Consider the following 12,942-nt stretch of genomic DNA (forward strand, 5'->3'; position numbering starts at 1 on the left):
GTTTTGACACTGCATAAACTTTCACAGATTTTAACAAATGAAATATTTTTCTTGACCTTTCAAAGAAAGTTTTGAAATCCTTGAACTTTTCAAAACACTCCTAGAAACTGCAACACCCTGCCTTGTGTTCTGTACTTTTGACAGCTGAACATTTCAAGGAATGAAAATTTATGTAAATTTATGTAAATGTTATGTATACATGGTAAATTTATGCAAATGTCCACTAAAACAAAAATATCCATGACCTAAGATTCAAAACAAGAGGTGGGACAGCACTAACTAACAGTGCTTAGCAAGTTTTTTGTTGCTTAGGCAATTTTATCCCATGGGAGAATTTTACCTCCATGCACAGACTAGTATCAGAAGCACACACAACTGAGGTATAAAGTACAACCTACAAACCGCAAACTCAAATAAACAAACCACTGACTCAGACCATCACATGAACTTGACAGATAATCTAATTAAAATCATTAGACCAACAGGCAAATGTTTACTAATTTACAGGGGAGTCTCTATCACCCAAGAACCTGTGAAACCCAGTGTTGTGAGAGTTGATTGAGCAAAGTATTGTACATGTGGAATGTTTTGACACAGCCCTCACTCAACACCCAAATGAATGGAACCATTCCAGTTCAGATTGTCTGTGGGTATAATAGCTGACCCGGCTTGCACAGCCAATAGTTTCCTGAAGATAAATTCGAACACATCTTTCTATTTCTGTCGTGCTATCTGTTTAACAACCCCCCTCCTGTTTCTATAAAAGATACAAATCCCCCCCCCCCCTTCGTGGTGCCCTAGCATTTTGAATATTCAACTCTGTCTAAAAATTTGCCACAATGTATTGTGTCACTACCTCTAACATCCCTCCAGAGTAAAGACAGACACCTCCCTTCCACCCCCTCTTCCCCCTCTTTCCTCATATATTCCCTCCGCTCAAAAGACAAGTGCATCACATGTTTTTGGCAGATGCTAACCACTCACAGAGTTGTACCCAATAATTGCCATTCCTCACTGAAATACACACCACTGCAATGAAATAGAGCCCGCTGCTTTACCTTGGGTATAACGAGAAACGCCTATATGGACTGGATTCTAACCAGACCGCAAAACAAACAGGAAGAATTCCTAGGAGTGTGGACATAGGCATTAAAGACGCTAGAAACAAGATTATCAGGGAAAGTTTTCACGGCTTAATGCGGCAAAGCTCTTTCCCGACTACTTCAGAACATCCCCACGACATACACTCAAAACTTTCGAAGATGCCCACATATTTGCAGAGAGACAAAAGTCAGGCAATACACAGCATGCATAAGACAAGGTACTATCACGCAATCTTCAACAATCGCAAATATCAGTACAGAAAAAGCTTGCTTACTTGTGGAACTGCTTAGACCGGGATTGTGAAAACTTTCTCCGGGCTATAATCCGAGAGAGGATCGCTGTCAAAGCTACTGTTTTAGAAGTACAGCAGTCGCACAATGAAATATAACAGATGGATCCAAAAACACAGTAAATCCCTGGGGTAGGGTGCTTGCAGTCCGCTCTATGACAGGGCCACACACACATGAATGCATGCAAAACCAGGTGACCACACATAAACGAGTCCTTGCTTGGGTATTAGAGGAATAAATCACCGGGAAATACCACTCTCACTACTTTTAGGGGGTGAGAACAGTGCCGCAGATACCAGTTAAGTTCATGAGGGATTCACCATTTCACGCGGAGGGGTGGGCAGCAAGTTCATAGCAGTTGGCAACTTTTTTAATGACAACTAGTATTGTTGCAGGAAGCCTTGAAAAAGATGCTGCAATGCGGATTTGTGAAATAACACACCTGCTTTGTTACTGCACAAACTGTATTGAGGCAAGGTGTGCCTTTAGGGCAGATCGTTTCTCTCAAAATCTTACAATGCTTTCCTGGTGTTCAGCTTGTAATCTATCAAATCTGAGGACAAATCAAATTTCAGTGACTTTTCTCACAAGAAGAAAAAATTTGCATTATATTCCACAAGTGACCACAAAACGTGGCAGTTTTTCTGAAATTCTGTTAAACCTGAAGTATTTTGCTTCCTAATCCAAAATATATTTGCTTGTGAAAGAGCACTTTTTCAAGTTTCCCTGCGGCGAAAATATATTAAGCAAAAATCCAAAATTCCCATTTTTGAGGTGCCGTGGTACATTAAACTTATACACCCCAAAGAGGAGCAAAATAATGTCTGGAGGTTCAAGTTTGAATCTTGGATGCAGTTGGGCCAACACACATCTTACTTTCCAAAGTTTTTCACTTAAAATACCATTTCTCAACAGCACCGTAACTGACTGATATTTATCAATGATAGATTTTCGCCAGCAATGCCTGCAGGTTATGTTCAATTCAACTTGTCAAATCTGTTCCCTTTGAAGAACTGCACCTGCATACAGTGCGACTGAAATTTTTGCTGGCTTTCAACAAAAGATATTATTTTCGCAGCACATTTTATCCAGGACCTTGAAATATCTTAGTGAAGGAGAAACGGGATACTCTTACCAAACTGCAGATATATTGGACACATGCAGGTATGATAAGAAACAAAGAAGTTATTTTATCTTTGACAAGTTTAGTGTTAATTCTAACTGTAGTTGCTGGTTTTACTGTCCTTTTCTGTTTTTTTCCAAATAATATTACAACACTGTCTACTGTTACTTTCTTGGGGATGAACTTTCTGGGCAAAAATTCTGAGACTTTTCATGTGCTGGATGCTTTGTCCTGTAGCACTTTTCCAATTCAAAGAAGAGCCAAAAATAGACAAGAATTTCAAGAATTTTGCCCCTGGAAGATCTACCATCATTAGAAATTGTTCATTCACACTCACGTATACCAACTACATGTAGTGTCTTTTTCTCCCTCAGACAAACCAGGACACAACCTCTCCTATAGATATATATATATATATATATATATATATATATATATATATATATATATATATATATATATATATATATATATATATATATATATATATATATATATATATATATATATCTGTGATGTATTAGACTCTTTGCCTGTACACCCCTAATTCTTCATCGATAACAATGGGTTAGGGCTAAACCATGGCGGTATACTATAGGGGTAAAACATTCTCTTAATGACAGAACTTGCTACTTGAATCATCTAAACAAGCACGATACAGTATTGCAAATTATAATTCTGTGATAATGTTTAGCAAGCTTTACAGTAATACTAATTGCAGGTAACATGTTTTCATTATTAAATTTGATAGCTGATTTTATAATAACCCTGAGATCTTTATTGTCCAATCACAGATACATCATGCGCAAGTTATTAACTTTTGGGAAAAGAAATTCAACCAGATGGCTCATGAAATTAAAAAACAACATATGCACTTTAGTAGGGGTTCTTCAGAACAGCTGAAATGCTATTGTAATTGGAACACAGCAACCATAAGTTTTTGACAACTTTCCTTGCAAAAATTATTGCAAACAATCAAGCTGTTTACAGGAAGTTCTGCGTGTGTTGCAGTGTCAGCTGGTCTAGAGCATGCAGAAACTGAACAGATAAATTCTGGGTTCATTCATTTCATGGATTTCAGTGAAACGGGATCAGTGACCATACAGGAGGTCTGTCACAGCTTAGTGAAATCTTTGAACTTGGGCAGGCTGATAAGGACCAATGATCACAGGTCATGCCAAGGTCAAGGCGAAGGTCCCTTGTTGAATGGTAGTTCAGACATGCCTGTCTGGGTAAGTGCTGTTAATATTCTCTGATATTAAACATGCGAAATGGACGCTTCCCACAATGTACATTTCAAGATACACACTTTAACAAGGGGGAATGAACATCAAAGCATGCCTTCCAATTCACGTCTGGCTTAGTTAAATATACACACAATATCAATGTTTAATTGTTCTTGTTGCTCCGTTTAACTTTGGTTGAAAACCTGTTCATGATCCAGACAAGACATCAAAAAGAGCTGTGAAAACTTTTATTAAAGTAAGAAATAAGTGAAATATATCTGCTGGTTTAAAACAATGATAATTCAAATGAACACAAATTAGTTACTTTGGAAATGAATCAATCTTGCAAATATAAAGACAGTTATTTTAGCTGATATTCAAAGGGAAAAAGCTCCTATTCCACTAGATTCTACGAGTTAATAGTTAACTATTATAAAAATGAAAGTATTGAAGAAATATACAATAACATTTTCCTGTCTAAAAATGAATTTGTAGGGAAACACGTAGCAGTATAATATCATAATTTTTTGTTGTTGACTTTGTAATGATTATGTTTATTTATTTATTTATTTATTTATTTATTTATTTATTTATTTATTAATTTATTTATTTTAACTTCTTGAAAAGGCTGATCAAATATTCCTGCATTCTATTTATAAGGCTAATTACAAATTTTGAAGCACCATATATAGACAGTTACTTTGTGGAGTACTGTGTTACTTTCTATCACAAGGGATTACAAAGTTTATCTGGTGGCCAGCTGGCCGATGAATGATACAATGTCAAGGCAACAAGGTTGGATGAAGGTCAAGATGTTAACATACAACTTGATCTTCTCAAATACACATATCTCAAGATGATGGTTGGTGCAAGGGATAAGGGGGTTCAAAAAGTTAAAAGTGCGGCTGAAAAATGGTCTAGGCTCTCCATGTTTGGTAAATTCTTACGAGGAGCCAAGACAATCACATGACATAAACACAACACTAACGGTGAAAAAAACAACCATCCATTCATTCTTACTTTGTACTGATAACATGAACAGGAGAATGTTCAAATTGACAATGTAGGCAATTCAATAGAACACCCATAATTTTGTCTCGTGTCTGCCAGTTTCCCATTATATAAAGTATTAAAGTTTATAACTACTTCACTGTTGTTTAATTTCTTTTTTTTTGTTTGTTTGTTTGTTTCTCTTGTTGTTGTTTTTTATTAGTGCTTGACATTGACAAATGTTGCTATATACAATCATTGGACATGCTACCCTCCCCATCCAATATTGATGCAGATGCAAACTTCTATGTTTACATGTAAGTAAAAACATAAAAAACAGAATAAACATTCAATATAGAACATGCCATGATAGTAAAAAGTCCTCCTCCCCTCTCAAATAGGATGTATCTACATATCTTATCATTATTTGGTCTGATGCAAATATGGTGGTACACTATGTTGAGTTACAGGTCAGGCCATTCAGGACAAACGTGACGAGACACATGTTACAACTTTTTTAATAGCATCCCTCTGGATAATTCAACAAGATTGGTGAGAAACCCCTACCAAAGTCTGGAAAACAGTGACGGAAGATCTCTAATTTTTGCATTTTTGAAGTTAAACCCAACACCCAACTTATAAGGTGACATTATTCAAGCAGTCATTAACCGGGTCTAAACTTTATAATTGCCGCCGTGCTCGGATTCCTCTGCTGTGTGCGATAGCCGCCGAACTCAATTATCACCCTTGATTAGAAAAGTGAACAGGGCAATAGTGGCGTATGCATATCAGTGAGTTGCCGACTTCTGTTTGGGCTCTGTTAGCGATCATCTTATACTGACCACACAGACTTCTAATAGTGATGAAATTACTTCATCAGAAGTTGACATGTATCAAGAATCAGCACTTTGCAGACTTTTGAACTCATCTTTCATCTGACTGCCTACGGCTCTCAGTTGTTCATTTTGTTCTCATTTTTGAAATTCCAGGCCATGGAAAGTACCGGAAACAAATTGTGCAATACATAGTGTATCATCTTATTTTTCTGCTGGTGAAGACTTTTCATACCTCACTTGAAATTTCTCTGGAAAGGAACATTCGCTTACTTGAAAATCACAGTAGAGTTTATAAGTTCTATCACTGCCCTGTGCTTCAGCGTGTTGATGGGCAATCCATTCTCAAGCCAGAAAGGGTATCAGGACGGGCACCCCCTGGACACCCATCACCCAGGTTTTTCCCACCCTCCAGTTGTGGGATAGTGTCCGGGATACGATGAGAGTCCAGGAGGTAAACGCCAGGGGGGTAACCGTTCCAGAACCGAGAATAGCCACCCTGATGACATCATGATTTGACACCTAGTTTTGATATCATCGTTGTCTATCAACCCATGACCTGTATTTCAAAAAGGACGGATCCAGTACACCAGAGACAAGTCATCGTTGATGACACAGTCCCCACTTGTTAATGGGTACTTTGATTACAGGTCCTCAGAGAGGATAGAGTCCTCTTCATTAGGTCTGTGATAAAAATACTGTGATAAAAATACTTTTGAATAAATTCGCTTGATACATGTCTGAGCTCAGGACATGAAAAAATCATAACAAAATGGCTGCACAGCAGCTATATTGAATTGTATCACAAAACAAATTAACGTGCAAATGTATGACCAATCGTATCACAAAACAAATTAACGTGCATATGTATGACATTGGTCAATCTCCTTTTACCAACTTTGAATAAAATCGCTTGATACATGTCTGAGTTATGGTTCTGGACATGAAAAAACGCAATAAAATGGCCACACGGCGGCCATATTGGATCGTATTACAAAAAAACAAATCAATGTGCATGTGTATGACATAGGTCAATGTCCTTGTACCAAGTTTGAATAACATCGGTTGAGATATGCCTGAGTTATGGCTCTGTACATGAAAAAATCATAACAAAATGGCCGCACAGCGGCCATATTGGATCGTATCACAAAACAAATTAATGTGCATAGCTATGACATTGGTCAATGTCCTTGTACCACCTTTGAATAAAATCTGTTGAAACATGCCTGAGTAATGGCTCTGTACATGAAAAAATCATAATAAAATGGCCGCCTGGTGGCCATATTGGATCGTATCGCAAAACAAATTGACGTGCATATGTATGACATAGGTCAATGTCCTTGTACCAACTTTGAATAAAATCGATTGAGATACGCCTGAGTTATGGCTCTGTACATGAAAAAATCGTAACAAAATGGCCGCACGGCGGCCATATTGGATTGTATCACCACAAAAATTGAAGTGCATATCTATGACATTGGTCAATGTCCTTGTATCAACTTTGAATAAAATCAGTTGAAACATGCCTGAGTTTTGCTCTGTACATGAAAAAATCGTAATAAAATGGCCGCCTGGCAGCCATATTGGATCGTATCACAAAACAAATCGACGTGCATCTGTATGACATATGAAGTAATCCTTGTACCAAGTTTGAATGAAATCGCTCCAGGCATCTCTGAGATATCTGCGTGAACGGACGGACGCACGGACGGACGCACACACGGACGCACGCACGCACGCACGGACATGACCAAACCTAAAGTCCCCCCGGACGGTGTCCGTGGGGACTAAAAATAGTTCAAGAAAGATGATGACATTTGAGCATAGTGAGAAACATAAAGAACATTATCCTAGGCAGATGACAAAAGCAATAAAAGATTGTTCATCATGTAGGAACCGCGGGACATTGTCATTTGTAAAATTGTCACCATCCGATGTTGACAGTATAAACAACCTGATACCAAACAAGCAAATGCTTTAAATTTATCCTGTAATAAAAATTGACCGCAAGTCATCTGAGTACACGGTTAGATGTAACTTGAACATTTTACCAGGGAAGGAAAGTTGCAGAGAATATCCAAATCTCTCATGTCTCACATTGAGCCAGTTTTGATTTCTCAGACAGTAAGAGAGAATGTCACTGCGTCCTTGATAGCATGTGGAAATGAAATATTGCGTATTTGATAGCTGTGTGAATGACATAAATCAATGGCACTGACAGTGAACTAGACCCTACATATCAAGTATCTCAACTCATATTTTCTCACAAGTGAACAAGTTCAAAACGTTTGCACATATCACTGAAGTTGCACAATTTTGTGATGCTGATTTTCAGGGGAGGGGAGGTTGGGAGTTGAAGCAACATATAATGAACCATGCAGGGTTATAACATACACAAATTATGTAGAAATTCTGGAAAGATGGGTTTCCCTTTGAAAAAAGTGACAGAAAACTTGTTGTGGAAAGTCAAGTGAGCAACTAGCAAATGAACAGGCTCTGACGGGAAAACACTTTCTGTGAAAAGAAATATGTATGAAGTTCAATGGGGGGGGAGGTGTGTTAAGGGGAATGGAAGGTAGGTAAATCCTCTATCTGTCCATCCCGTTCACAAATTGGAGATCCTTGGAAGAAATCTAAATCTGGCTTTACTATCCTCGTTGCCATGTTCACCATCCCTCAAATTTTGTCAGGGCACTTTGTTAGTCAGTGAAATCACCCACTTCACCGGCCACTCTTGCGATAAAATACCAAACCCACCGGTAATTGAATACAGTCAATTTCTCACTTCATCGAGCCATCACTGAGTCCTAACAAATGACCCTGAAACCAGAGATCCAAAGGACTTGGAGAACATTCCAAACAAAGGCTTTATTCTACGCTGCAAGTAGCAGAGAAGAATTTTAAGGAGAGATACCGGCTTTAATTCATTTTCAAAACACAGAAACCATTTTTAGAACCCACCAAGCACTGTGAAAATCCATGTTAATTTCCTGACAACATCAAACACTGTATCTACAGATCTGTTTATCTCTATCTCATATGACAGACTTTGATTTTTTTCACGAACTCGCTCAAATGATCTCGGTCAGGTATGGCCATTTACTTTCAAATTGAACAATTCACCCTTGTTTGGAAGTTTACTTAACAAAGGAGTGTTTGCACCTGTAAACACACTAATGAGTATTGATATTGTGTAATTACTGGTATTGTTGGGCAGTCAGTTAAAGATCAAAGTTCCTCTATGCTTTGAAAGTACGTTCTGGATCCCAGCGCACCATCAACCGTGACATGACATTGCCAAGAAAACTCTCCTGAGATAGTTCAAGTATCATTTTTCCCATAACACTGATGTACCGTACTTCATCCTGGTGTCTCAGGTACAACTCTTTATAACGCCTCTTCATTAGTTTAATGTTTGCACATTACCTGTACATCATTGTCTTCTCAGGGGTCATTTAGGACCACTCATAAAAGGCTTGAACTTTTAAATGACCTGAAAACTCACCTACACATGCTCAAGCTTATTCTCTCTCTCTCTCTCTCTCTCTCTCTCTCTCTCTCTCTCTCTCTCTCTCTCTCTCTCTCTCTCTCTCTCTCTCACACACACACACACAGACTGACAAACCACTCCCTCCGTTCACCAAACAACTCTCTCTCTCTCTCTCTCTCTCTCTCTCTCTCTCTCTCTCTGTCTCTGTCTCTCTGTCTGTCTGTCTGTCTGTCGTCTGTCTGTCTGTCTTCTCTCTCTCTCTCTCTCTCTCTCTCTCTCTCTCTCTCTCTCTCTCTCTCTCTCTCTCTCTCTCTCTCTCTCTCTCTCTCTCTCTCTCTCTCTCTCTCTCTCTCTCTCTCATATACAGACAGACAGACCACTCCCTCAGTTCACCAAACAATACCAGTAACACCCCTCTCATTTCCTGGAAGCCCCTTTCTGTTACATTCCTCCTCTCTCTTCCCTCAATCAGTCATTTTCTCTCTCTTCCTGTCAATTCACAACTGCAACTTTCACTTTTTCTATGCCATCCATCCAAAACCCCTCAGCCTCAGACATAACCATCAACTAGTGAAACCACTCTCCTCTCTCCCACATCACTCACCTGTGCCACTGACTCAAAATCTTCATGGCGTTTCTGTAAAGCTCTTGCCCGGTGGAGTGACTTGCCGACTCCTGTGTGCTTGCGGAGAAATTCCTCTCCGTGATTGTCGAGCCAACCAAGCACCTGAACCAGAAACAAAGCAAAAGACGAACCGTGAATTCTGTACTTTCAATGCTGTGAGTCTGATAACAAGAAACAGACAGTGGATCTGGAGATGAAAGCCAGAAACCATTAATAGTCATTAATCTAGGGTGTCATGTCAGCATTTAACAGCTAATTAAAATACATCAGGACACTAAAAAGAAACCTGGTTTAAGGGACCGTCTCAGATTGTCGCAGAAGTTCAAGAAACGAAATTCCTTCGTTTAGATCAAAACCCCCTCCCCCTAAACGAAACTTCAAAAGTGCGAAATGTTCATGTCAGCCTGGGAGTACAATGTTGCATTTTGCTATAGCTGACGAAAGACGTATTCCCCTTGCCACATTTCAATTAAAGTAATCGATTAGATTTGAGTACTAACAGGACATTTTACCGCATAAAAGTTTCATTTTATCTTACTTTCCCTTTTTGCACCTCTTGTGCTGTTCTTTGTCTTTGTGAACACGCAATTTGTACTTGGTAGGGCTTGGTGAGGGGCGGTAAATAAGCAAGAAACTTTGACAAGGGGCCACAGGCATGTTCAATCATATTAAAACGACTATGACCAGGTGCATATAGTGAGAATAAAGACATCTAGTGGTTAGAGCAGACGCTTATAGATAGCACATTTAAAAATGATACTTTTTGTCTTTGCATAATTTGATGAATGAAAGGTTTAGGATACAATGTTACTATCGGTAAATTGTGTTTGGGGCACGAACGAGATGGGAACAGTTACAAATTTGTTTGCACGAGTGTGCAGTTTTTCTTTAATTTAAAATAAACACACGAAACTTCTGATCACAAAATAAAAGTGCGAAAGTGAAGTTCACTAATTGAATGGAGGTCAAACCCCCTCCCCCCCTAAACGAATGAATTTTGCTTTTTGAACTTTTGCGACAATCTGAGACGGTCCCTAAGTTGGTCTGCATTACCCTCAGAATCCCCGAGAAGGTCAGTTTAAATGAGCACAAACAGTTATTTCAGCAATTTTTTTCACTTGTATAAGAATACGTCATCATACCACTGTAGGTAATATTCTTTCAGAGGAAAACTCTCAAAAGACTATGTTAGAGAAGGGCGGGAAAATTTATAATTTTACCATTAAGCATTACAGATATGTATGGAAACCGAGGCTGAACAGGTGATAGGTTTGTTCATTCCTGTATTTATTAATCTTAGGTAAATTCTTGATTGAAGTACAGAAAATTGTGCATGACAGTGTGTATATTATCTTTTCTCTCAGCCATATAATTTGAAATTTTGATTCTTTGCCATTTTTTCCATTCATCTCTTTACCTGCATGACATCCTGTTGGAAGATACAAAGTTGAAGTCTTTGGTGTAGGCGGGTCTTCTTGTTCTGCCACAGCTGTTCCAGTTGTCTGTGCTGGTCCAGCACCTCATGGATCATGTCCAGCACGTGGGAGGCGGACTCCGAGTAGTCGGCCTGGGCCGTCAGATCATCAGTACTGCTCGGACTAACAGGTTGTTGCAACGCATCTAGTAAAGCTTTACCATCGCCACAGACCTGGAAAATTGATTTCGTAAAACATCAAGAAGGGGTATACAGAAAATCACTAAATTTTTCCCTCTCTGCCTTCTCTATCTAGATTTCAAATATCTGAATGTTTGACAAAACAATAGTCCCCTCAGTGACAAAGCTTAACAATTTTTTTTCCGGTGTAAAAACACAAAATTTCGGTTCTCAAAGACTCACACCACCTGGTTAGGTGCAATATGAAACCAACCAATCAGCTTACCATATTCAAATCACCTCCTCAGTACAGTATAAGGATCTGACCAATAAGAATGCATTATTTACATCACCTGACATCCATAGGTAAGATGATATCATCTCATGCACTTACAAGAGAGACATGGGCAATATACTAACCCCAAACAAATTCAGTTAGAGTTTAATATTTCTGGGTCAGACATTATCACTATATATATATATATATATATATATATATATATATATATATATATATATATATATATATATATATATATATATATATATATATATATATATATATATATATATATATATCACACTAGATATGATAACTGCAAATAATTGAATTCATAATGATTTCATTGTCCCAAACAGATCATGAACTCATGATCATGATCCTCACAGAAAAATCCCGGCCTCTTCCAATAATATGCCACAACCCCTGTTAACAGCTTCTGGACCTCTGAAAAAGGTCATGACCCCTTTCAATGAGACGGTCATGGCAACTGAAAGCCACAGAACAAATGCTGGGATGCAAATGGATAGATTTAGGTACATGATGTGTGAAATTTATTCTATCTTTTTTTTTTAACATGGGATTCAAATGAAAATTACTGAGAAGGAAAGAGCCACTGTGACAACATTAGAGCAATGAGGGGTATATATGTATGAATTAATTCTAGTTTGCATGTTTGACACCACGGATGCGATTAATATTCACACACTCTTAACGGGATGAAACACAGCGGCATGCTGCAGATGTGAAATGAAGGGTAAGAATTAAGAAAACTCGTTTCCGAATTTAACCCAGAAAATACCTAAATTTTACTACAAAAGACTGCTATACCATACTCCCGTGTTTTTCATGATAAATCAGACAAAAAAAATTCCCAGATTTCAAAGAAAACTAAAATATACTCTAGAAGCACCACTAGAATAAAAACCAGTGTAAGAACATTACTAAATCCATCCCTACAGATAAAAGAGGGTATGGGACTGAAAATAATAGAATCTGAAATCGGTGAGGGAGGAAATCAAAAGCAAACAAACATACACTGAGTGAGGGCAGTATATCATATATATATACCAGCATACACATTCCTGTAGACACAAGCTATCAGCCTTTTAACCTGCTGGTGCAGCGGAGGTAGATTTGTGAGCGTATTAGCAAAAATACTAGATCTTTCTTTGCAGTGAGATACTTTCTGTTACTTACATCTAATAGCTTGAATGATTTCAAAAGTTAAGTACCTGCATGTGTTGCATGAAAGCTAGAATATCTTTTCCATAGTAATACACCTGCCAGCAGTGAACATGGGGGTGAAAATGTCAAAGGTCAAAGGTTAAAGTACAAGTTACTCAACAGCTTTCTCCCTTGTTGTTCTCACCGTTACACCATGGGC

General features: G+C 38.3%; 1 protein-coding gene across 13 annotated transcripts in view; it reads right to left on the reverse strand.

The window, feature by feature from the left end:
* Nucleotides 1-12,942, reverse strand: part of LOC139143511 (kalirin-like) — a 344,734-nt gene that overhangs the window by 223,372 nt on the left and 108,420 nt on the right. For 10 of the 13 annotated variants that reach the window (XM_070713903.1, XM_070713905.1, XM_070713899.1 and 7 more), the window contains 3 exons: nucleotides 12,791-12,838; nucleotides 11,099-11,329; nucleotides 9,661-9,783 (listed from right to left, as the gene is read on the reverse strand). In XM_070713903.1, coding sequence (XP_070570004.1) covers nucleotides 9,661-9,783; nucleotides 11,099-11,329; nucleotides 12,791-12,838 — 402 coding nt within the window. Of the gene's footprint in view, nucleotides 1-1,378; nucleotides 1,664-9,660; nucleotides 9,784-11,098; nucleotides 11,330-12,790; nucleotides 12,839-12,942 lie in introns of those variants that run through there. The other 3 variants (XM_070713906.1, XM_070713901.1, XM_070713913.1) reach the window with 2 other exon arrangements.

Source organism: Ptychodera flava, chromosome 11 (assembly GCF_041260155.1).
Source record: "Ptychodera flava strain L36383 chromosome 11, AS_Pfla_20210202, whole genome shotgun sequence".
In the NCBI taxonomy this organism is placed as follows: domain Eukaryota; kingdom Metazoa; phylum Hemichordata; class Enteropneusta; family Ptychoderidae; genus Ptychodera; species Ptychodera flava.